Source organism: Pleurodeles waltl, chromosome 9 (assembly GCF_031143425.1).
Source record: "Pleurodeles waltl isolate 20211129_DDA chromosome 9, aPleWal1.hap1.20221129, whole genome shotgun sequence".
Taxonomy (NCBI): Eukaryota; Metazoa; Chordata; class Amphibia; order Caudata; family Salamandridae; genus Pleurodeles; species Pleurodeles waltl.
Genome location: NC_090448.1, coordinates 741,320,252 through 741,347,872, shown reverse-complemented (window position 1 = coordinate 741,347,872; position 27,621 = coordinate 741,320,252). Strand labels below are relative to the sequence as shown.

General features: G+C 44.0%; 1 protein-coding gene across 2 annotated transcripts in view; it reads left to right on the top strand.

The window, feature by feature from the left end:
* RELA (RELA proto-oncogene, NF-kB subunit) overlaps positions 1–27,621 on the top strand; it is a 405,457-nt gene that overhangs the window by 293,811 nt on the left and 84,025 nt on the right. Inside the window, exon 9 of one of the 2 annotated variants that reach the window (XM_069207856.1) lies at positions 13,302–13,511. In XM_069207856.1, coding sequence (XP_069063957.1) covers positions 13,302–13,511 — 210 coding nt within the window. Of the gene's footprint in view, positions 1–13,298; positions 13,512–27,621 lie in introns of both variants that reach the window. The other variant, XM_069207855.1, reaches the window with a different exon arrangement.

Here is a 27,621-nt window from a genome sequence, read left to right as displayed (position 1 = left end):
CCATGCCTCCACCCAAATTCTCGGTGACCAACAATCGGCACCGAAAAAGGCCCATTCAGTGTCGAGATCGTCCGACTTCGGTCGAGACACCGGCACGCAGCCTCCTCGGGACCGAGAGAGTGCTAAACAGAAGCATCGACACCGAGAGTTCGGTGTCGACACGGATCTACGCCGAGACAGTGGCGCCGAAGACCATAGAGGCCAAGAATTTTCGGCACAGAAAAAGAGGAAGGTTACCTCGGAGCCGAAAAAACAATCAACAGGGTTTTCGGAGCCGAAAAAAGCGACATCAGACCCTGTTTCAGGCTCCTATACTGAAGAGCATTCTATGTCTTCACAAATGAAGAAACATAGATTTGAACAAGAACTGCAATCCACTGACGTGGATCACACGCAAAAGCGTATCTTTATTCAGCAGGGGACTGGGAAGATCAGTACCCTTCCACCTGTCAAACGAAAGAGAACGCTTCAGTTTACTCCTCAGCAACAAACAGCACAAAAGGTAACACCTCCTCCCTCGCCTCCACCTGTAACTCCGGCTTCGCCAACTTACACCCCGTCCCATTCGCCAGCTCACACCGCCATGAGCCACGATGACCAAGATCAGGATGCGTGGGACTTGTACGACGCACCAGTGTCTGATAACAGCCCAGACACATACCCAACTAGGCCATCACCACCGGAAGACAGCACAGCCTACTCACAAGTGGTGGCTAGAGCAGCACTATTCCATAATGTGGAACTACACTCGGAACAAGTAGAGGATGATTTTTTATTTAACACCCTCTCTTCAACCCACAGCTCCTACCAAAGCCTGCCGATGCTCCCAGGCATGCTACGCCATGCAAAGGACATTTTCAAGGAGCCAGTTAAAAGTAGGGCAGTGACGCCTAGGGTGGACAAAAAGTATAAGGCGCCTCCTACGGACCCTGTATTCATCACCTCTCAGCTGCCACCAGATTCTGTGGTGGTAGGGGCTGCCAGAAAACGGGCAAATTCACACACTTCTGGGGATGCACCTCCCCCAGATAAAGAAAGCAGGAAGTTCGATGCAGCCGGGAAGAGGGTTGCTGTCCAAGCAGCAAACCAGTGGCGCATCGCAAATTCACAAGCGCTGCTAGCGCGATACGACAGAGCCCACTGGGATGAGATGCAGCATCTCATTGAACATCTCCCAAAAGATCTGCAAAAAAGAGCAAAACAGGTTGTTGAGGAGGGTCAAAACATTTCCAACAATCAAATACGCTCCTCCATGGATGCAGCAGACACAGCCGCAAGGACCATTAATACGTTGGTTACCATCCGTAGGCACGCATGGCTCAGAACGTCTGGATTCAAGCCAGAAATTCAGCAGGCAGTGCTTAACATGCCAGTCAACGAAAAACTTCTGTTCGGTCCGGAGGTCGACACAGCCATAGAAAAGCTCAAGAAGGACACTGACACTGCCAAGGCCATGGGCGCACTCTACTCCCCGCAGAGCAGAGGATCTTATAACACCTTCCGCAAAACACCTTTTAGAGGAGGGTTTCGGGGTCAGGCCACACAAGCTAGCACCTCACAGTCCGCACCGCCCACCTACCAGGGACAGTACAGGGGAGGTTTTCGGGGCCAGTATAGAGGGGGGCAATTCCCTAGGAATAGAGGAAGATTTCAAAGCCCCAAAACCACTACCAACAAGCAGTGACTCACACGTCACTCACCCCTCCCACACAACACCAGTGGGGGGGAGGATACGTCAATATTACGAAGCATGGGACAAAATAACTACAGACACATGGGTCCTAGCAATTATCCAACATGGTTATTGCATAGAATTCCTGCAATTCCCCCCAGACATACCACCAAAATCACAAAATTTATCAAAATACCATTCACAGGTTCTAGAGATAGAAGTTCAAGCACTACTGCAAAAAAATGCAATAGAATTAGTACCAAGCACACAAATAAACACAGGAGTTTATTCACTGTACTTCTTGATACCAAAAAAGGACGAAACACTGCAACCAATTCTAGACCTCAGAGTAGTAAACACATTCATCAAATCAGACCACTTTCACATGGTCACACTACAAGAAGTGTTACCATTGCTCAAAAAACACAACTACATGACAACCCTAGACCTCAAGGACGCATATTTCCATATACCAATACATCAATCACACAGGAAATATCTAAGGTTTGTATTCAAAGGAATACATTACCAATTCAAAGTATTGCCTTTTGGTTTAACAACCGCTCCAAGAGTATTCACAAAATGCCTAGCAGTAGTCGCTGCACACATCAGAAGGCAGCAAATACATGTGTTCCCGTATCTAGACGACTGGCTAATCAAAACCAGTTCGCTCACACAATGCTCAAACCACACAAATCAAGTCATACAAACCCTCTACAAACTAGGGTTCACCGTCAACTTTGCAAAATCAAACATTCTGCCAAGCAAAGTACAGCAATATCTAGGAGCCATAATAGACACGACAAAAGGAGTAGCAACGCCAACTCCACAAAGGATCCACAATTTCAACAGAGTCATTCAACACATGTCTCCAAACCAAACAATACAAGCAAGAACAATACTACAGCTCCTAGGCATGATGTCCTCATGCATAGCCATTGTCCCAAACGCAAGACTGCACATGAGGCCCTTACAACAGTGCCTAGCCTCACAGTGGTCTCAAGCACAGGGTCACCTTCTAGATCTGGTGTTGCTAGACCGCCAAACTTACCTCTCGCTTCTATGGTGGAACAGTATAAATTTAAACATAGGGCGGCCTTTCCAAGACCCAGTGCCACAGTACGTAATAACAACAGATGCTTCCATGACAGGGTGGGGAGCACATCTCAATCAACACAACATAAGAGGACAATGGAACATACATCAAACAAAACTGCATATAAATCATCTAGAATTATTAGCAGTTTTTCAAGCACTAAAAGCTTTCCAACCAATCATAACCCACAAATACATCCTTGTCAAAACAGACAACATGACAACGATGTATTATCTAAACAAACAAGGAGGAACACATTCAACGCAGTTAAGCTTGTTAGCTCAAAAAATATGGAAGTGGGCAATCCACCATCAAATTGGTCTAATAGCACAGTTTATTCCGGGGATCCAGAATCAGCTGGCAGACAATCTCTCTCGAGATCACCAGCAAGTCCACGAATGGGAAATCCACCCACAGATTCTGAACACCTACTTCACACTCTGGGGAACACCACAAATAGACTTATTTGCAACAAAAGAGAACGCAAAATGCCAAAACTTCGCGTCCAGATACCCACACAAGCAATCCCAAGGCAATGCCCTATGGATGAACTGGTCAGGAATATTTGCTTACGCTTTTCCTCCTCTCCCTCTCCTTCCTTACCTAGTAAACAAATTGAGTCAAAACAAACTCAAACTCATTTTAATAGCACCAACGTGGGCAAGACAACCCTGGTACACAACACTGCTAGATCTGTCTGTAGTACCACACATCAAACTGCCCAACAAACCAGATCTGTTAACGCAACACAACCAACAGATCAGACACCCGGACCCAGCATCGCTGAATCTAGCAATCTGGCTCCTGAAATCCTAGAATTCGGACACTTACAACTTAGCCAAGAGTGTATGGAAGTCATAAAGCAGGCCAGAAGGCCATCCACTAGACACTGCTACGCAAGTAAGTGGAAAAGATTTGTTTGGTACTGCCATCATAATCAGATACAACCACTAGACGCAACTCCAAAACATATAGTAAATTACTTGCTCCATTTACAAAAAGCAAAGCTAGCCTTCTCTTCTATTAAAATACACCTTGCAGCAATATCTGCATACCTGCAAACTACCTATTCAACTTCCTTGTATAGGATACCAGTTATCAAAGCATTCATAGAAGGGCTTAAAAGAATTATACCACCAAGAACACCACCTGTTCCTTCATGGAACCTAAACGTGGTTCTAACAAGACTCATGGGCCCACCTTTCGAACCCATGCACTCTTGCGGAATACAATTCCTAACCTGGAAAGTTGCCTTTCTCATCGCCATTACATCTCTAAGAAGAGTAAGTGAAATTCAAGCGTTCACAACACAAGAGCCTTTTATACAAATACATAAAAATAAGGTCGTCCTACGACCTAATCCAAAATTTTTACCAAAAGTTATTTCACCATTCCATCTAAATCAAACGGTAGAACTACCAGTTTTTTTCCCACAGCCAGATTCTGTGGCTGAAAGAGCACTACATACATTAGATGTCAAAAGAGCATTAATGTACTACATTGACAGAACAAAGAACATCAGAAAAACTAAACAGCTATTTATTGCATTCCAAAAACCTCATGCAGGTAACCCAATATCAAAACAAGGTATAGCCAGATGGATAGTTAAATGCATCCAAATCTGCTACCTTAAAGCAAAAAGACAACTGCCCATTACTCCCAGGGCACATTCAACAAGAAAAAAAGGTGCTTCAATGGCCTTTTTAGGAAACATCCCAATGCAGGAAATATGTAAGGCAGCCACTTGGTCTACGCCTCACACATTCACCAAACACTACTGTATAGATGTGCTATCCGCACAACAAGCTACAGTAGGTCAAGCTGTATTAAGAACTCTATTTCAGACAACTTCTACTCCTACAGGCTAAACCACCGCTTATGGGGAACTAACTGCTTACTAGTCTATGCATACCATGTGTATCTACAGCGACAGATGCCATCGAACTGAAAATGTCACTTACCCAGTGTACATCTGTTCGTGGCATCAGTCGCTGAGATTCACATGGACCCACCCACCTCCCCGGAAGCCTGTAGCAGTTCAGAAGTTACCTTCAATTTTGTACATTTGTATATATATTACTTAATCCTTTAATAGGTACATACTTACATTTTTCATTGCGCGGGCACTATTACTATAGTACAACTCCTACCTCACCCTCTGCGGGGAAAACAATCGAAGATGGAGTCGACGCCCATGCGCAATGAGCACAGAAGGAGGAGTCACTCGGTCCCGTGACTCGAAAACACTTCTTCGAAGAAAAACAACTTGTAACACTCCGACCCAACACCAGATGGCGAGCTCATGCATACCATGTGAATCTCAGTGACTGATGCCACGAACAGATGTACACTGGGTAAGTGACATTTTCATTATGTAGGATACCATTTGTTATTAAAAGCTCAGTGTGGGGAGAAGCTGAACTAGGACCCCACCCCACTATACTGTTGAGTTGTTTCTTCCAAACGTCTCAACAAGATCCATGGCATTCATCAGGACTGACGTCAGACCCTTTAATGTCATACCCACACTGTATATGCCACTATGTAGGTGAACCAACCATTTGTCGTCACCCTGCATTTCCAGGTCCCATAACTACCTGCAAGACATGACAAATATGTTTAAGCTTTCATCGGCTGTTAATTAAGGACCAGGACTTCCTCAATCCCCATGACTAATCAATCAAATTTGGTGTAAGTGTGGCACTGCACTCGTGTACTGCACACACATCTCCCAGTGAACTGCTTTGAGGTCAGCTCTTTATAGCTTACCCCAACTATAGGTTGCCTGGGTCCCATAGAGGAAGGGCACGGGAAATCCTGTAGTCACACTCTGAAAGGAAAGAGATTGTCAACCTTGCTATATAAACTTAAAAAATCCACAATGGAAACGGAGTTCCTTCTCACCCCGCTACTACTCACTTATTTTACAAAGGTGCTTACTTCATGGGTCATTTACTCACATAGTCTCCTTCGTCTACATGATTGTGCAGCCCTGCCAAGTGTCACGCATCTTGCGTTAGAATAACGCGTTTCCAGTCATTTTCCCGCATTAACTCAATGCTTGAGATCGTCACCCAAAAGAACTGTGTCCTGAAGTGCGGTAAAACCTTTTTCCAGTTACCCAAGCTCTAAGTACTGTTTTTCAAAGGCCGCAAGGTGGCGCTGGCATACAACAGGAGCATAGAATTCTCGATATATATTCCAATATTTATATGGTTCCCTTGTCTTCATCACTTGATTTTACTTGTGAGAAAGTGTCACTCATAGTCGTTGAAATGTCACTCATCATTACACTGAAATTATGAAAATGTCACACATAGCAATTTGAAACCATAGCAGCTATGATTGTGGAAGTCACTCAGTGGCCATTTTAAATATTCAGTTTGACCCCGCAGCGACTGGCTAAGAGTACCCTCTGATGCCTGTATAATCATCTTGATCGACTGCTTTTTCAGGCAGCCTCCGTGTGTTGAGTTTTTTTTAAACTCCTGATCAGTTCGTAACAGGAGCCATAAGTAAACTAGTGGGCTGCCTCTTTTGGTTGGTACCGCAAAGCGTATTCTGGGTTGGGGTTACCGGTTTCTGAGTCTTGGTGTGTACCAACATATTTGTTAAACTGGTGTTCCTCTTGGAAGCAAATAGTGTAGCAGGCCATTGTTTTGCCCAACTATTCATTATTGTTCACTGTTTCTGGACGAATGTCTGTAGAAAGGGGTCACACATGCAATACTGTCATTTTCGGGTCTGGGATATGTTTCCAGTAGGGCTTCCCTGTTATTCCTGCCCTTTTCCAAGCTTGTCTAACTGTTTTCTTTGAATAGTGTTGTGCTATAAATTTCTCTTCTAGGATCATAGCTCGTGATTGGAGCTATTCCGTCTTACTCTTACTGGTCATCCGGGAGAGTTTCCTGCATGACACTCAGCTGAAAACAGTTGTGCAGTGATATACTCTCAGTACTTCATGATCAGTTTATCATTGATATCACGACACCAGAGGTTTATGCTGTCTTTATATGGGTTATCTGGAATGAAGAGATTATCTGCCTCAAACTGATGTACATAGAGGAGGTCACACTTGGGGCAAAGGTGCTTCCCAACGATGCTTCCTGTATCTGATGATAGATTATATCCTCAAACTCAAAAAAAGTTCTTAGTGAGTGGTACTTCTGCACATTTCATTACAAACTGTCTTGGGGTCATGAAGTCCCACTTAGTTTTTTTCAGGGTCCCCTCAATTACCTCTGTGGTCCGTCTCTGTGGGATATTGGTATACAGGGCCTTTATATCCATAGTGACAATCATGTCATCTGATATTTTAATCACTGGTTCCTTCAATGTACATGGGACGTTCTTCGTGTCATATAGCGAAGACAGGGCTTTTTGCACAATGGGATTTAGAAACCAGTCACAGAACTGGGACAAGGGTTCTAACAGGGACCCAATCCCTGAGACAATCGGTCTCCTCAGTAGTGGAAAGCTCTACTTATCTAGTTTGGACAAGATATAATATCTGGGAATCCTGTGTCTGTCTGCTGTGAGGAATTCTGCCTCTTGCCTTGTGATCCAGTTGTGTGCAATAGCCTCCTCCACCATCATTTTGATCCTATTATTCAGTCTGGGGGTAGGATCCTCCTGTAGGTTTTCATAACTACTTGTGTACGCTAGGAGGTGGTGGCATTCATTGCCATACATTGTCTTATCCACGACTAGTATCGCCCCTCCCTTGTCAGCTGGTTTTATTATCAGATCCCGGTCGTTTTTTAGGGCTTCCAAAAATTCATGTTTCACTTCTAGTGAGTTTGCCAAAGATGTAATCCATACTGCAGTCAATCCCACCAATGCCCCTGAGAACTGCTTGTTCAAATGCAAGCATCTCGTATGGCAGTGATTGTGTCACGGGTTGGAAGGTAGACTTCATCCTCAGTTCTGTACTCATTTTACTCTCTGTTGTGCTTTCTTGGTCACCAAAAAAATGCCTGCAGCTAGCTTTATCTGTCTAAAAAACTGTGCTAACTCTGTGTGAAGGGTGCATAGGTCACTCTTTGGTGTGGGAACGAACCCTAACCCTTTAGACAGAACACCTTGTTCCTCTTCCGTGAGGATGGTTGCACTCAGGTTCACTATGATAGGGACTCCCTGCTTGTAGATGGACTGGTTGTTGGTCGTCCCACTATACTCTGGGTGCCTGTCTATGTGATTTTTGTTTCCCTCTTCCTCGGCCTTTGTATAAAAAAAAAAAGGAGGGGTGTCCTTGCTGGAATGGGAAGCCCTTTGGCATTGGGTGGTATGGTTAGGGCAGAAGCCATATGGCACCATATGTGGTTTCATTGACACCTGTGGGTAGAATGGTCTTGGGTTGCAGCTTGCACTGTCCTCATCACTATTCCCATCACTATTACCACAAAACATCAAAACACAACAAACACTGGCAATGCCAGTAGGCGTTGCCAATGGACGGCCGATTAGCTTTGTCAGTCGGGTGGAGTTGGGTATGGGGAGGTGCGGGCAGTGATGGATTACGGGATGTTTAAAAAAAGCACTATGAAGTGCCCAGCAAAACAGGGGGGCTGGGGTTGCGGGTGTAACCTAGCTGCCAAGGAAGATGGCAGCATGAGTGACGAGCTCCGGCAGTTGGCCCCATGCAAACGGTATACTGATGCACCACCCTGGTGTTTCTAAGTCTGGAAACAGATTATGGCATCCCGGAGGCATGCAGTGGTGAGCAAGGGGACAAAAGAGCAAAGGAAGCATAAGGGCCTTGAAGCGGGCACCACACTGAGCATCCCTAAACAGTCTAAAAATAAATAAATATAACATTCCACGAAGTGTGTGCATAAATTAAAAAAAAAAAAAAAAAAAAAAAACCAACAACATTGTGTCTGTGAAGCGTGTGCCATGAGTTTAGTGCTTGATAACATTGAAGTGCAGTGGCCATGAATCGGTGCCGTACTGAGTGGGAAGTGCTGGCTGGATGACAAACTTCCATTCCATTTTGACAGGAGCGTCTCTGTCGCCATTCTGAATGTGAAAACAAGCCAAACCTAAGAAAAACAATAGTGCACCGACAAACACATACATTAAAGAACAGAGTAAGCGTACATGGAACAGGGGTAGTTTCCGTGGAAGGAAACCAAGCAACGACAGGAGGGACAAATACAAGTAAGTGACCAGTAAAAAGCACACATTTATGAGAGGCACTACAAACAACCAATTAAAAATAACAGTCAACAATGGGCCTGCACTTACTAAACAGAGTCAGGGCTCGAAAAATCCACTCGACCATTCGCATTGGCGAGTCTTATTTGATCAGGTCAGGCTATTTTTAATACTTACTCGTCCCTTCTGGCGAGTTGACATTGAGCAGGTGTTCTGTTCAGTTGAAAAGTGGAGGAGCAATAAAAGATGCCTTTAAATCTTCTTCTTATGTCACTTTTGCTCTGTGTTCACAGACAGAGGTCAAAAGTCAATTTTTCTTACAATAAATTTTCCTTCTGACTGCATAGTTCCAGGACTTTGTAAGGTGAACTGTGTGACCTGCTGATTAGAATGTAAAATAAAAGGATATAGGGTGTCAGGTGTTTCCTAACACACAACATTTAAATGACTAAGTCGGCTGAGCAAACATTTCACAATATATTTCAGTAGTTGTAAAAGCCTTTTTTTATATTTCTGTGTGATGAAAAAATATTTTAATAGGATGGAAACAAATCAAAATACTTTACGTGTTGATGTGCAAAGGATACGTTTCCTGAAACCCAATTTTAAAAGATTGTTAATATTCTATATAGTTTTATTAGTAAAGCTGCAAGTTGGTGGAGAGGTTTTTAGACATTTCTTGGAAAGTTACTGTGTGTAGATAACAATATGTTACCACATCATGGTTTAGTAATATATTTATTAAAATTGTGTATTAAAAAAAATTGAGAAACACTCATGCCCTGATGGCAATGTTGTTAGTAAACTAAAAGAAGTTCTAGGTTGTATGGGCTAGATGTCATGGATATGTGAGCTAGATTCTTGTAATGCATGCAGCAAACTCTAGTCTACTTAATCAAAAAATTTGTGTACTGCAGAAATGCCGAGCTCACATATTTGAAGGTGCAATCATATGTGAGAATGAAGAAAAAGGCGACTCCGTAAACTATTTCCCTAGGATCACACAATTTGAGACCCATTGACGGGTCAAGTACATTACAATTAGGTCGGGTAGATTATTTAAGTTACCCGACCTGCAGGTCTGGTAAAATTTGTATGCTTTTTCGAGACCTGAGAGTTGATAACAGCATGTCTCGAACAGACGGCGCATGTGCTGCCTAGGTGAGACCTAAAAACTGTGAAAGATACCCACAGTAGGAAACTGGAGGCGGTAGGGCCTCAAGGGTGAGCTGGCCAACTAACGGAACCTGTTATATACACAAAAACTCCATCTGAGTCACTTGATCAAAACATTATTAAGCCCCCTCCCCTATATGGTAATTTTTATGTGCCTAGGCTGTTCCTTGGCCCACATAAAATTGTGATGGGATGGAGTCCCCGGGGCCCATTTGGGCTTGAGGTGGGAGCCAGATGCCCCTTCCCAATAAAAAAAAAAGTATAGCACTGGGTGTTGGGGGCCCTAGGGCCCATTTGGTCTTGGGGAAAGGGGCTGTGTTCTCCGATCCCTTAATGTTATTTGTCCCCGCGGATTGGGTCCTGGGGGATAATAGTAGCTTAGAGAAGGGGGCTGCACACCCTCTCCACCATTTAAAAAAAATAAATTAAAATAAAATAAAAAGATCCCGGGCCAACTGGCTTAAACTCAAGAAAATACTGAAATTTACCACTTAAAGTTATCTCTAGTAAGTATAACTAGTGCCCTAGGGTAACTTGCACCCTTGCCATACATTGCTAATTTTTCCACATATTATATCACTCATGACATGCTCTAAGATATCATTGATAACGAATCCTGGCACGGTACCCAAGTTCACAATCAAATCACAGTGCAACAAGCAGGACATTCAGTTCAGAGGTTTAACCAATCACCGTGCGCCACCCTACAGTCACCAACAAAGTGCAGCACGTCTTGCAGTGATGTGAAATCGAAGTTCAACACTCTTTAAACAATTACACAAGTAGCAACTCTTGTGTGCTTTACCTAAGAAGAAAGGGGAAAATCAAATCTCTTCTTCAAACAAACTCTTGATGAGTATGTTTACTCCTGGCAACCAAAAAAAAAAACACCAATCAGAATTAATATGCATTCACAACTAGACTTTTAGTAAATGCCTATCACAGTTTGGATGTGATGCCTCCCTACACACCCCTCAATTTTAGCAGACCAGTTTCAGCAAGTTTATGTCTTGAGATCTTAGATTTTCGATGAAATCCGATAACCAAACCTTATTTTAAATGATTAACACATTAATCGTGATAATCACATTTAATAAACCTGGAAAAGCACCTAATATTTCACTGCACACACAAACACCCACCCACACACAACACACGCAGACACCCTCCCAACTCAAAGAATGGAACACAAACAGCAAACTCCCCGAAATAACCAAAACTTCAACTATTCCGCAGATCAAAGCGGCATAGCCAAAGCACTTACAACCCATATAATTTGTCATGACTTGAAACTCAAACTAAAAATTACTTAATGCACGGTCCGCACCATGCAACTTTATGCTCTTACTGGCACACTCTGTCACGACGTTTAACCCTCCTTATACTCCCTTTCTCCTTAATTCTCATATCAGCTTCAGGAGCACAGGAACACGCGTTAATCCAAACTGGACCATTAGAACTTTGTAATAGACCGCCAAAGTTATCTTACCATTATTATCCCCCTGTAAATTGCTAGGCTCACACAGATCTCTGCAGCAATGCCTTAACCTCTAAGATATTTTAAAATGCAGCCTCTTTGTCACCAGTTAAGTAAGCCAGAACATATTTGCTGTCTCGTTTGTGCTTGTTGCCAGCTTCTTTTACAGCAGTTTCATACAAAATGTAAAGGTTGATTGTTAAACTCTGCTTTTCATAGTTTCAACCCTTGTGACTTCAGCCCTTTTCCACTGCCATACCTTGTCATCCAGTTTATGGATTCCCATAGTATATTTTTCCCGTTCCAGCACTGCGCATTACTGAGTGTGTCCAAACCAACGTCCTTCCTGGAAGCAAGGTATGGCAAATTATACAGTTTTGTGACAAAACACAGACGACGAAAACCATGCCTTATGTGTTTTCGACCCCTAACAAGCAGATCTCCGTTCCTATCTGGTTTCTGAACATTCTTGCTAGGTCCATTTACTTCGGACAACTATATGCAAGAACAACTCTGTGGTCAAACAGAGGTGATACACGTCTTGCCGTCTATCAATCAAATGTTGGAGCGGTGAAGGACGCCACCTGGTGGCAATGACGTACTGTGGAATTAAACATTTTCCTAAGCCAGTCCATAATATAATGGAACTGCGTGAGCTGTCGTACCCATCAGAAATCCTCACTAAACGTCAGAGGCTTGTGTTTATTGTCAGAAGATAATATATGGTATAAGCTTTAATAATGATTGATCTGGCATAGACGAGAATATATTTCACTCCAAATCTTACATTCTTGAATGCCTTGTTATATTTAATCTAGAACAATACAATGTGACTATTGCATAATCACCGTAATTGCTGATAAATTGTGGAAGGGTTACGTTTGGGGCCCAGACTATTGTCATCTGTATATACTTGTCAAGTGAAGCATAAGCGAGCAAACACAGAGACTAGTGACAACTGAAGAGAGAGTCAGATGCTATTATGATGCTCCCGTGTGTAGAAGTTATAGATGATTTCATTACTTCAGGGCAATTTACCATGTGTTCCCTTATGTTCTGTCACTCCTGCTTTTGCCTTCTCTTCACTACGTCCTGCTCTTAACTGAAGGTTGTTTTCTACGTTTTCTTTACTTTCTATTTCTGTGAGTTGCCTTCTGTTATCCTGATTTTACCCTAGATTTGTCTCTTTTTCCATTTTAGGCACCTTGCTTCCTCTTACGTCTCATTTTTGTAATTTTCATTTACTGTTTATTTATTTGAAAACATCCCTTCTAAACTAAGCATGATGCCTTAATATGGCATTATATGGGATTTTAAAAGGACATTAGCAGTCGGGAAGGGGGTGTACCATAGCATTAACTTAACTAAGCAGGATTAACATATATAACACAATATGGTATTTTTGAAGTGCATTTACACATTCTCTATATGCATTTACATCAGAAAGTTCCTTTCTATGGCTTCCTCTTGAGTTTTTTAAAAGAGTTGAATGGAATCCTCTGTAAAATATTAAAACGTACTAAAATCTTGTTTGTTCTAAATAGTTCAGTTGTGTATAAATAATGTAATGTGATTGTGACCCTGGCTGCCTCGGTTTCCAAATTATCACTTCTTCTTGTAATACTGTGCCTTTATCCTGTGGTTCTGTTCCTTGGTATCAGATTGTGCTCTCCCTTATGTGGATTTTAACTGCCCTTCGTGTTTCCTTCTTTCTTACGCAGAAGATATTGAAGTGCGTTTCTTCCTGGGGACCTGGGAAGCCAAAGGGACCTTCTCACAGGCTGATGTCCACCGGCAGGTGGCAATAGTCTTCCGCACACCTGCGTATCAAAATCAGGCAATTCGAGAGCCAGTGCGGGTGCAGATGCAACTACGACGTCCTTCGGATAAGGAAGTCAGCGAGGCCATGGAGTTTCAATATTTGCCAAATGAAGGTATGGGCTAGGAAATTTTCTCCTCTACTGAAAACCACGTTTTTTGGCTTTGATGCAAGTCAACAATAAACTTATCTCTTCAGTGGTAGCTGGTGAATAGTCATAAGTTAAGGCATAATTACCTTGTTCAAGTTGCACAATTGCTTATGGGTGGTCTCTGCATCCTAAAATACAGGAACCTGTTATGATAGCAACTGGGGCTAAATGATGCACTTTAAAGGACAATATTCCAACAAAACTGCTCAAAGGTCTAACGTTTTATTGTCTGTTCTGAAGTGTTGGATCACTGAACACCTGTTCAAATATATGTGTGAGGCATGTGTTGCCATCGATACACATGCTATGCATACTCCTGCCATATAGTTTTGGACCCAGATGTGTTCAAGTTGCTTTTCTTCGAAAAAGTCTTTGATGTCACGAGGTAGTGTGACTCCTCTTGCTGGTAATGTGGATGGTCATTGACTCCTTTTATGGATTTTCTTTCTGGGGTTCAAACGGGTGCTCCAGTTAATCACTGTTGAGGTGCCCTGTTCGGTCTACAGAGGTCCCTTCTCTCTGTTGGGATTGTTTCTGGATTGTGTTCCTTTTTGCTGTTCGTCTTATGTCAACAACTCCAGCTTTGACCACTGGATGTTCAGGTCTGAGTCATTACTCTTGGAGTTTTTTTAAATAATTTTAAAAACTTTATTGCGTGAATACTTAAAATCTTTGTAAAAGGAGCACATTATGTACCAAGTTACAAAAATCTGATAATAATACAAATGGTGGGCCACTATTTAAACAATAATCGTGCTTCTTGGTTTATAGAACCCTTAAAATTGCGGCCTAATCGAGTTAGAGAAAAAGAAGAGGTGCAGCAGTAGATATCAGGGCTTGGTATATTCCTTGCGCAATACTTTAAAATAAGATATTAGTTAATATCAGTTGAACAGTTTAAAAGTTAAATCAGTTTGACATGCAGTTTTCGTTTAATTTTGCTTGCAGTTGTGAGATGTATTTCACAAATTTGGCCAGCTCTACTGGCTCTTTTAGAGTGAATACCAAAGTTCTAGCCTCAGAGCAAGATCTTACGCTGTAGCGGAGGAAGAGAGGTCTTAGTAAAGTGCGTTGTGCATTCAACAGTGTCGGGCAGCAGCATAATAAATGGATAAATGTCTCTGTTTTATAGCCACAGAGTCTGCAACAGTTTATATTGGTCAGAGACCGCTAATTTGGATTCAGTTCCTTTATTTTTAGACCAAGCAGTCTGGCAAAGGCAATTTTTGTCACACAGGCCTTCCTAATTGTGCAAGCTAAGTAGGGCTGGGGTGCCAGATGCTGGGTATCACTCTTATAGGATGCCGCCACTGGTCTTTGCACTGCTGTGTTATTCAGTTTGCCCAGATCACATGCTCTGGAAAGAATTTTTGTCTGTCTTTTCAGGATCACCTTGATGGATATTTGCAACTGTGCTAGTTTTGCCAGTGCGGCTTGATCGATTTTTAGGCCTGATAATGCTGTGGTCAGTGGAAGAACAAGGATCTTTCCACAAGTTAAAGAGGATTTTGACCACTGGATGTTCATGTCTTAGTCATTACTCTTCGAGTTGTTTTCTGTGTTTCCTGGGATTTTTTTTTTCTTTTAGAGTTTCTGATTGTTAACAGAAATTCCATACTTTTGCTATGTCATAAGCAACCCTAATAAGACTGGCATGTTGTGTATAATTTATGTCGCCTTTGGACCACAGCAGGACAGTCACTTAACTGGGACAAAACATTTGACATTAGTGCACCATTGCTTTGAGATTTGCTCCAAGTATTATGGAGGCTTTTCAGCCAAGTTTATTTAGGTTTCATCTTAACGGAAGATTGATCAGCTGTAGAGGTTGCAGTGGAGGCACATTGAAAACGATTCATAGAATTGAAGATGAAAGAATGTAAGGAAATGGTTACCATGGATTTCTTGCCTAAGGTCACAGAAATGCTTCCTGAGCCAAAAACTCCTGAGCGAACAATGAATCACAGTATTAGGACTCAAAATGTATGAGCACCATGACTTACTTCGCCTGCCATTCTTTTCCTTTGCGCGAGTACCTTTCCTTGGGTCGAAGCATGCCAGACAGCACAGCTGTCTGGTTGTTAAATACTTTTTGTGGACATGCTGATAGCTGAAGTGGAAAGCAATGCTGTCCATTGCTTTCTAATGGCTTTTTGTTTTGTCACTTGTATTGTCTTGCTTGCTAATCATTGGTTTTATTTGTTTTAGCCTGTCCGTGTAGTCTGTGTCCCTCTAATAAACACCTGTCTATTTACTATCTCTCAGACTGGCTACTTTTACCCTTCGATAAGTGTCTGCTTTATGAGAACTTATTTTTCTTTCTCAAAAACCTCCCTGAGGGTGCATGCGTTTTCCCCCAATTCTCTGTTTTCCACATTCTCTGTGTTTTCCCATTGCTTTTCTTTCCATAACATTATGAAATTAAATTTTCTTTAACTTTGTCCTTGAAGTCACTCCTATGTATACTGTCACTTTAATACAGCTCTGCCCTTCAAAACCCTCTCCCAAGTGCTTTATCTCCATTATGCGCTCTCTTGTTTGTTCGCCTTCACACATCTGCTACATTGCTGTGTCTGTTTGCTTCCCTCCACACGATTTCCATGTTTCTTCCCCCACCCTTGTCCTCCATTTTTCTTCCCCTGCACACACACTGTTGCTTACACTTGCTGTTTGTGTTGCTTTCCCAGTCCTCCTGTTGTTTTCCTGCCCTCTGTTGCTTCCCCCCCTCCATGTTGCTTCCTCCACTCTTGTTCTCAGCCTCCCCCACTTGTTTTTTTTTTTTTTTTTTTTACAAATCGTATGAACAAAAAATGCTGATGTCATTTTGTAGATGCACGTATGCTTGGTGCACGTACCTACAAAACAACACAGCTAGCCACATAGATTTTTTGCCCTCTTTTTTTGGCAATGCTACTAACAACAGGGATGCTGTCCAGCATGGCTAAAACAATTGACAAAGCCAATAGGTCCCAAACGTAAGACGGATTGGCTTTGCCAATTCTTGTTTTCCTGTAGTACTTGCATGAGTTTTTTGTTCATGGTGGGCATCATAAGTTAAGGTATTAGTTGTATGCATGGCATACACTAACAGTAGGTTTTTTATGTTTGAACCAGAAACATGACTCATCTTGTAATAGTGCTTTTTCATTGAATTTACGTGCCTCTCCTGTTGTTAATCACCAGACATGAGCTTTATTTTGTATGCATTAAATACAATAAAGACCCAGATTTCGGTTCACGCCTCCTTCTGTGAGGCGAGCCTGGCTTCTGCCACACTTGGCAGAGTGCCACTCTCCTCTGCACTGGCTCTCTCCCACTAGTATCTTGTTTAATCCAGTATTGAAACTTTAATCGATTCTTATGCTTGAATCATTCCCTGTCATCGAGATGTGAGTACCTGGTACTTTATAATAGGAAACCAATGTTAGACATAGAGTATGAAGGCCCTAGGCCCTTTAATTTTGGGACATATCATAGTCAATTTAAAAAAGATACCAAACTTAAGTTCAGGCTGCTTTGCCCTCTAGAGCACTCCTGCGAGAAGCGCAAGTATCTCAGATTTTTAACCAGATGTCGTGCTAGGGAGTCTCCACTGAGCTCTGTTCAGTTCTACCTATATATATATATATATATATATGTGTTCGATGGCATGTGTAGCTGCAGATACACATGCTGTGTATTATCCTGCCATCTAGTGTTGGGCTCGGAGTGTTACAAGTTGTTTTTCTTCGAAGAAGTCTTTTCGACTCATGAGACCGAGGGACTCCTCCCCTTTCGGCTCCATTGCGCATGGGCGTCGACTCCATCTTAGATTGTTTTCTTTCCGCCATCGGGTTCGGACGTGTTCCTCTTCGCTCCGTGTTTCGGTTCGGAAAAGTTAGTTAACAATCGGAAAATTTGACGGTATTGTTTGCGCTCGGTATCTGGTTAGTAATAGCACATCGACACCGAAGAAAAGAAGAGCTCCGGCAGCCCTTCGGAGCTTCCACTCCCCGGCGGGGCCTCATCGGCCCGACCGCATGCGTCTTCAAAGCTCATGGAACGGACCCCATTCCGCTTCTGCCCCGAATGCCACGCTAAGTATCCTTATACAAGCATTTGCTCTGTAATTTGTGTTTGTCCCCCGAACACAAAGAGGATAACTGCGAGGCCTGTCGGGCATTTCGGTTGAAGAAGACGCTACGGGACCGGAGAGCTCGAAGGCTTCAAATGGCGTTGACGCCAGCTGGACACCCCGACGTCGAAGAAGAGGAGACATTCTCCATTCTTGATTCGGACGAGCCCGAGAGTGAGCAGCTGGCGAGGCAACAAACCGTGAGTAAAACAGCCCCGGCCAAAACTCACTCAAAAATTATGAAAGCCCAGGGGACGCCACCGCCAACAAGCCATGGCTTTACCCGTAAGCACGGTGACCAAGCATCGGCACCGAAAAAGGGCACACACCAGCCGAAGACATCAGACTCCGGCCGAGATACCGGCACAGAGTATACTCGACACTGAGATACCGGCTCCGACCAAACTCAGCACCGAGATACCGGCTCCGAACAAACTCAGCACCGAGAGATCGGCACCCCGAAAACTAAAAAAGTTGCTTCGGAGCCAAAAAAGACTGCTACAAAGGTTTCGGTGCCGAAACATCCAGCCTCAGAGCCAAAACAAAGCTCCTATACCGACAAACAAGGCCTTTCCTCACAACTACAAGGCCATAAATTTGGACAGGAACTAGAGATGGGAGAGCCAGACTATACACAGAGGAGGCTCCATATACAGAAGGACACGGGGAAAATAAGAACTCTTCCCCTAATTAAAATGAAGCGGAAACTAGCTTTCCAGGAAACAGAAAAACAGCCAAAAGCAAAGGTGGCTAAAGAAAAAACACCACCACGTTTTTCACCACAGCCATCACCACCGCACTCACCACAACTGTCCCCAATTGCAACACCCCCAATGATGCAATCACCAATGCACATAGGGATGAGCCAAGATGACCCAGATGCATGGGATCTGTACGATGCACCAGTATCTGATAATAGTCCGGATTGCTACCCGGCAAGACCATCACCACCAGAAGACAGTACTGCTTACATGTAGGTAGTCTCCAGGGCAGCTACTTTTCATAACGTAGCATTGCATTCCGAGCCTATAGAGGATGACTTTTTTTTCAATACCCTGTCATCAACACATAGCCAATACCAAAGTTTGCCTATGTTACCAGGCATGTTAAAACACGCTAAACAGGTGTTTCAAGACCCAGTCAAAGGCAGAGCCATCACACCTAGGGTGGAGAAGAAGTACAAACCTCCCCCTACGGACCCTGTGTACATAACGCAACAGCTAACTCCTGACTCAGTGGTAGTAGGAGCAGCCCGGAAAAGGGCAAACTCACAGACTTCTGGGGATGCACCACCACCCGACAAGGAAAGTCGAAAGTTCGATGCAGCAGGGAAAAGGGTGGCAGCACAGGCAGCCAATCAATGGCGAATTTCCAATTCGCAATCTTTATTGGCAAGATACGGCAGGGCACATTGGGACGAAATGCAACATTTAATTGAACACCTTCCCAAAGAGTTTCAGAAGCGTGCCCAACAGGTTGTGGAGGAAGGCCAAAGTATCTCCAACAACCAAATAAGATCGGCTATGGACTCAGCAGACACAGCCGCCAGAACAGTAAACACAGCGGTCACCATTCGGAGACACGCATGGCTACGCACCTCCAGATTTAAGCCAGAGATCCAGCAGGCTGTGCTGAATATGCCTTTTAATGGACAACAATTGTTTGGGCCGGAGGTGGACACAGCTATAGAAAAGCTAAAGAAAGACACTGATACAGCCAAAGCCATGGGCGCGCTCTACTCTCCACACAGCAGAGGCACCTTTAGGAAGCCACACTTTAGAGGGGGGTTTCGGGCCCAAAGCACAGAGCCTTCTACCTCACAGGCTAGACCCACATACCAGGGCCAATACCAAAGAGGAGGCTTTCGGGGACAATATAGGGGTGGACAGTTCCCTAAAACAAGAGGGAAATTCCAAAGCCCAAAAACCCCACAAACTAAACAGTGACTCCAACGTCACAAATACCCAACACATAACACCTGTGGGGGGGAGACTCACAGATTATTACCAAAATTGGAAACACATTACTACGGACTCGTGGGTCCTAGCCATTATCCAACATGGTTATTGCATAGAATTCCTACAATTACCACCAAATGTGCCTCCAAAAGCACACAACATGTCCAAACAGCACTTGGATCTATTACAACTAGAAGTCCAAGCGTTGTTACAAAAAGATGCAATAGAACTAGTACCCATCCATCAGAAAGGAACAGGTGTTTACTCCCTGTATTTCCTAATACCAAAAAAGGACAAAACACTGAGACCCATCTTAGATCTCAGAACACAAAATCTTTACATCAAATCAGATCACTTTCACACGGTTACACTTCAAGACGTGATTCCCTTGCTCAAACAACAGGACTACATGTCAACATTAGATCTCAAGGATGTTTACTTCCACATACCCATACAACCTTCCCACAGGAAATACTTAAGGTTTGTAATCCAAGGAGTACATTACCAATTCAAAGTGTTACCATTCGGGATAACAACAGCACCAAGAGTACTCACGAAATGCCTTGCGGTAGTAGCTGCACATATCAGGAGACAGCACATACACGTATTCCCTTACCTAGACGATTGGTTAATAAAAACCAGCACTCAGCAACGATGTCTTCAACACACAAAATACGTCATAGAAACCCTTCACAAGCTAGGGTTCTCAATAAACTACCAAAAATCACATTTACAACCGTGTCAAATACAACAATACTTAGGAGCAACAATCAACACACAAAAAGGGATTGCCACTCCAAGTCCACAAAGGGTACGAGCATTCCAAAACGTAATACTAAACATGCACCCAAACCAACACTATCAAGTAAGGTTTGTGATGAAACTTCTAGGCATGATGTCTTCATGCATAGCCATTGTCCCAAACACAAGACTACACATGCAGCCCTTACAACAGTGCCTAGCAGCACAATGGACACAAGCACAGGGTCAACTTCAAGATCTAGTGTTGATAGACCGCCAAACATACTCCTCGCTTCAATGGTGGAATCCTATAAATTTAAACCAAGGGCGGCCATTCCAAGACCCTGTGCCTCAATACGTGATCACAACAGATGCTTCCATGATAGGGTGGGGAGCACACCTCAACCAGCACAGCATACAGGGACAATGGGACGCTCAACAAAGCCAGCTTAATATAAATCACTACTAGCAGTGTTTCTAGCATTAAAAGCATTTCAACCGTTAATAGCACACAAACACATTTTTGTCAAAACAGACAACATGACAACAATGTATTACCTAAACAAACAGGGAAAGACATACTCATCACAGCTGTGTCTCTTAGCACAAAAGATTTGGCATTGGGCGATTCACAATCACATTCGCCTAATAGCACAGTACATCCCAGGAATTCAAAACCAGTTAGCCGACAATCTCAGTCGAGATAACCAACAAATCCACGAATGGGAAATTCATCCCCAGATACTACAAACTTACTTTCAAAACTGGGGAACACCACTAATAGACCTATTCGCAACAAAAGAAAACGCAAAATGCCAAAACTTCGCGTCCAGGTACCCACACCCTCGCTCCAAGGGCAATGCGTTATGGATGAGTTGGTCAGGGATATTTGCTTACGCTTTTCCCCCTCTCCCACTCCTTCCGAATCTAGTAAACAAATTGAGTCAAAACAAACTCAAACTAATACTAGTAGCACCAACTTGGGCTCGCCAACCATGGTAAACGACACTACTAGATCTGTCAGTAGTACCTCATATAAAACTACCAAACAGACAAGATCTGTTAACTCAACACAAACAACAGATCAGACACCCGAATCCAGCATCGCTCAATCTAGCAATCTGGCTCCTGAAGTCTTAGAATTTGGACATTTAGACCTTACACAAGAATGTATGGAGGTCATTAAACAAGCTAGGAAACCTACTACGAGACATTGTTACGCAAATAAATGGAAAAGATTTGTTTATTACTGCCATAATAATCAAATTCAACCACTACATGCATCCACAAAAAACATTGTAAGCTACTTATTACACTTACAAAAATCAAAGCTAGCTTTTTCGTCCATTAAAATACATCTCACAGCAATATCTGCCTATCTGCAGATTACACATTCAACATCACTCTTTAGAATCCCAGTCATAAAAGCATTTATGGAGGGTCTAAAGAGAATCATACCCCCAAGAACACCACCAGTTCCCTCATGGAACCTCATTATTGTATTAACACGACTCATGGGTCCACCATTTGAACCCATGCACTCTTGTGAGATGCAATACTTAACCTGGAAAGTAGCCTTCCTAATAGCTATCACATTTCTTAGAAGAGCAAGTGAAATACAAGCATTTACCATACAAGAACCCTTTATACAAATACACAAACATAAAGTGGTTTTACGCACAAATCCCAAATTTTTACCAAAAGTTATATCACCGTTCCACCTAAATCAAACTGTGGAACTCCCAGTCTTTTTTCCACAACCAGACTCAGTAGCCGAAAGAGCATTACATACATTAGACATCAAAAGGGCACTAATGTATTGCATTGATAGGACAAAACAATTTTGCAAAACAAAACAATTGTTTGTAGCCTTTCAAAAACCTCATGCAGGAAATCCAATATCCAAACAAGGCATTGCCAGATGGATAGTTAAGTGTATTCAAACTTGCTATGTTAAAGCAAAGAGAGAACTGCCTATTACACCGAAGGCACACTCCACTAGAAAGAAAGACACCACAATGGCCTTTCTAGGAAATATACCTATGACAGAAATCTGTAAGGCAGCCACATGGTCTACGCCTCATACATTCACAAAACATTACTGTGTGGATGTGTTAACAACACAACAAGCCACAGTAGGACAGGCAGTATTACGAACATTATTTCAAACAACTTCAACTCCTACAGGCTAAACCACCGCTTTTGGGGAGATAACTGCTTACTAGTCTATGCACAGCATGTGTATCTGCAGCTACACATGCCATCGAACGGAAAATGTCACTTACCCAGTGTACATCTGTTCGTGGCATGAGACGCTGCAGATTCACACGCGCACTCCCGCCTCCCCGGGAGCCTGTAGCCGTTATAAGTTGATGAAAATTATATATTAAATGTTGATAAAACTTGTACATTTGTAAATTTGTAAATATATATCACTTTTAGACACATTATGTACATACATACTTACTCCATTGCATGGGCACTATTACTATATACACAACTCCTACATCACCCTCTGCGGAAAAACAATCTAAGATGGAGTCGACGCCCATGTACATTGGAGCCAAAAGGGGAGGAGTCCCTCGGTCTCGTGACTCGAAAAGACTTCTTCGAAGAAAAACAACTTGTAACACTCCGAGCCCAACACTAGATGGCAGGATAATGCACAGCATGTGAATCTGCAGCGTCTCATGCCACGAACAGATGTACACTGGGTAAGTGACATTTTCCATATATATATATATATATATATATATATATGTGTGTTCAATGGCATGTGTAGCTACAGATACACATGCTGTACATATATCGCCATCTAGTGTTGGGCTCGGAGTGTTGCAAGTTGTTTTTCTTCTAAGAAGCTTTTTTTTCGAGTCACGAGATCGAGTGAGTCCTCCTCTCAGTGATAAAGTGCATGGGCATCAAGTCCTTTGTTAGATTGTTTTCTTTCCGCCGTCGGGTTCGGACATGTTCCCTCTCCCTCCAGTACATTAGGTTCGGTACTAACTGAACTTATCTTTCCTTTTCCTATTTGTCAGTATCGTTTTCAAATGTGTTTCTGACTACACTCAATCCGGTTGTAGCCTCAGGATCGATTACACGCCCTTTCGGGCACCCGCGCCCTTCACTGGACTTTTCGGTCCTACTGCATTTTAGGCTGATAGATCGGACTCCATTTCGATTCTGTCCTCGGTGCCACACCAAGTTCCCCTGCACCAACCAGCATTCGGTGTGCAACCTCTGCCTTTCTCCCGACCACAAAGAAGAGACTTGCGAGGCATGTCGGTCCTTTCGATCAAAGAAGACCTTATGAGATCGAAGAGCAAGGCGGTTGGAGATGGTGTCGAGGTCCACCGAATAAACGCCTGACATCTTTGGTGAGGAACAGGCACAGACTGCATTCTCCATTCGAGACTCTGACTCCGACCGAGGTTCAGATGAGGACATCCAGGTATTTCTTGTGGTGCAGCAGTACATGAGTAAACCAGCCCCTTCCCATCAAAAACAAACTAAGAAATCACAGAAGGCCTTGGGTCTATGTAGGAGGCTGGCCTGGTTTGTAGTGGTACCAAAGGGTACTTTCTGCACCAGGTCCAGTTATCCCTTATTAGTGTAGAAGAGGTGTCTAGCAGCTCAGGCTGATAGAAAAGGGTAGCTTAGCAGAGCAGCTTAGGCTGAACTAGGAGACGTGTGAAGCTCCTACTATACCACTGGTGTCATATGCACAATATCATAAGAAAACACAATACACAGATATACTAAAAATAAAGGTACTTTATTTTTATGACAATATGCCAAAAGTATCTCAGTGAGTACCCTCAGTATGAGGGTAGCAAATATACACAAGATATATGTACACAATACCAAAAATATGCAGTAATAGCAATAGAAAGCAATGCAAGCAATGTACAGTCACAATAGATTGCAATGAGAGCACATAGGTATAGGGGCAACACAAACCATATACTCCAAAAGTGGAATGCGAATAACGTATGGACCCCAAACCTATGTGAGCTTGTAGAGGGTCGCTGGGACTGTAAGAAAACAGTGAGGGTTAGAAAAATAGCCCACCCCAAGACCCTGAAAAGTGGGTGCAAAGTGCACCTAAGTTCCCCAGAGAGCAAAGAAGTTGTGATAGGGGAATTCTGCAAGGAAGACCAACACCAGCAATGCAACAACGATGGATTTCCAGACGAGAGTACCTGTGGAACAAGGGGACCAAGTCCAAGAGTCACACTCAAGTCGTGAGTGGGCAGATGCCCAAGAAATGCCAGCTGAGGGTGCAGAGAAGCTGCCACCGGATGGTAGAAGCTGTGGATTCTGCAAGAACGAAGAGGACTAGGAACTTCCCCTTTGGAGGACGGATGTCCCACGTCGTGAAGAAGCTTGCAGAGGTGTTTCCGTGCAGAAAGACCGCAAAAAAGCCTTGCTAACTGCAATTTCGCGGTTAGGGTTTTTGGATGCTGCTGTGGCCCAGGAGGGACCAGGATGTCGCCAATTGCGTGAGGAGACAGAGGGGGCGCCCAGCAAGACAAGGAGCCCACTCAGAAGCAAGCAGCACCTGCAGAAGTGCCGGAACAGGCACTACGAAGAGGAGTGAACCGGAGCTCACCCGAAGTCACGAAAGAAGGTCCCACGACGCCGGAGGACAACTCAGGAGGTCGTGCACTGCAGGTTAGAGTGTCGGGGACCCAGGCTTGGCTGTGCACAAAGGAAATCCTGGAAGAGTGCACAGGAGCCGGAGCAGCTGCAAATCACGCGGTACCCAGCAATGCAGTCTAGCGTGGGGAGGCAAGGACTTACCTCCACCAAACTTGGACTGAAGAGTCACTGGACTGTGGGAGTCACTTGGACAGAGTTGCTGAGTTCCAGGGACCACGCTCGTCATGCTGAGAGGGGACCCAGAGGACCGGTGATGCAGTCTTTTGGTGCCTGCGGTTGCAGGGGGAAGATTCCGTCGACCCACGGGAGATTTCTTCGGAGCTTCTAGTGCAGAGAGGAGGCAGACTACCCCCACAGCATGCACCACCAGGAAAGCAGTTGAGAAGGCGGCTGGATCAGCGATACAAGGTTGCAGTAGTCGTCTTTGCTACTTTGTTGCAGTTTTGCAGGCGTCCAGAGCAGTCAGCGGTCGATTCCTTGGCAGAAGGTGAAGAGAGAGATGCAGAGGAACTCTGATGAGCTCTTGCATTCGTTATCTAAAGAATTCTCCAAAGCAGAGACCCTAAATAGCCAGAAAAGGAGGCTTGGCTACTTAGGAAGGAGGATAGGCTAGCAACACAGGTAAGAGCCTATCAGAAGGAGTCTCTGATGTCACCTGCTGGCCCTGGCCACTCAGAGCAGTCCAGTGTGCCAGCAGCCACCTCTGTTTCCAAGATGGCAGAGGTCTGGAGCACACTGGAGGAGCTCTGGGCACCTCCCCTGGGAGGTGCAGGTCAGGGGAGTGGTCACTCCCCTTTCCTTTGTCCAGTTTCGCGCCAGAGCAGGGCTGGGGGATCCCTGAACCGGTGTAGACTGGCTTATGCAGAGATGGGCACCATCTGTGCCCATCAAAGCATTTCCAGAGGCTGGGGGAGGCTACTCCTCCCCAGCCCTGACACCTTTTTCCAAAGGGAGAGGGTGTAACACCCTCTCTCAGAGGAAGTCCTTTGTTCTGCCTTCCTGGGCCAAGCCTTGCTGGACCCCAGGAGGGCAGAAACCTGTCTGAGGAGTTGGCAGCAGCTGCAGTGAAACCCCGGGAAAGGTGGTTTGGCAGTACCCAGGTCTGTGCTATAGACTTGGGGTGACAATTCCATGATCTTAGACATGTTACAAGGCCATGTTCGGAGTTACCAGTGTGATGATATACATATGTAGTGACATATGTATAGTGCACGCGTGTAATGGTGTCCCCGCACTCACAAAGTCCGGGGAATTTGCCCTGAACAATGTGGGGGCACCTTGGCTAGTGCCAGGGTGCCCACACACTAAGTAACTTAGCACCCAACCTTTACCAGGTAAAGGTTAGACATATAGGTGACTTATAAGTTACTTAAGTGCAGTGGTAAATGGCTGTGAAATAACGTGGACGTTATTTCACTCAGGCTGCAGTGGCAGGCCTGTGTAAGAATTGTCAGAGCTCCCCATGGGTGGCAAAAGAAATGCTGCAGCCCATAGGGATCTCCTGGAACCCCAATACCCTGGGTACCTCAGTACCATATACTAGGGAATTATAAGGGTGTTCCAGTATGCCATTGTGAATTGGTGAAATTGGTCACTAGCCTGTTAGTGACAATTTGTAAAGAGAGAGCATAACCACTAAGGTTCTGGTTAGCAGAGCCTCAGTGAGACAGTTAGGCATCACACAGGGAACACATACATATAGGTCACAAACTTATGAGCACTGGGTCCCAGTGACACATAACAAACATACTGAAAACATAGGGTTTTCACTATGAGCACTGGGCCCTGGCTAGCAGGATACCAGTGAGACAGTGAAAACACCCTGACATACACTCACAAACAGGCCAAAAGTGGGGGTAACAAGGCTAGAAAGAGGCTACTTTCTCACAGTCTACCACTGCTTGCTGGCAATGGTTCGACCCGAAAACAACAAATCGTCAACCGACCCTCGGGTTCTGAGCCGAAACAGGCCAAGACTCACTCCAACGAACAGACTGTCACGTCTGTTTCGGCATCGAGTCGAAAGATGGAGGTTTCCACTTTGGAACCAAGACAGCTTCATATCACATAGGAGCCGAAACATCCACTCTCCTCTTTGGAGTCGAAACATCAAAGCCCCTCCCCAGAGCCGAAAACACTTTCCCCTACCGATCACTTTTTCGGCCCTTATTAATCATGCTGCCACCAAGCTTTCGGAGCATTCGTTAGGTGGCAGATAACAGGTTTCTTCTTCAGAACAGGAAGCAGACATTAGACTCATTCTTGAGGTCATGGGCCAAAACCAAATGAGGATTCAAATCCAGACAGAGACCGGAAAGATTATTGCCTCTCCTCCTCCAATTACAGAGAGGAAACTAGCATTCCAAGAGAGTTTGGATACTGGCTCTTTACCGGCGAAAATCTTTAAACATAAAGAGAAGCCAAAAACTGTACAGCTTTCTCCACCGCATTCACCTTATCTTCTCTCTTCTCAACCACCTCATACTCCACCACCAACACAATCTCGTGCTTCTTCACCAGGGGACTATACAGGTGATTGTATTTACAACATGGACCCATGGATGACTCTGACCCAATCCCAACCAGTGATCCTGATTTG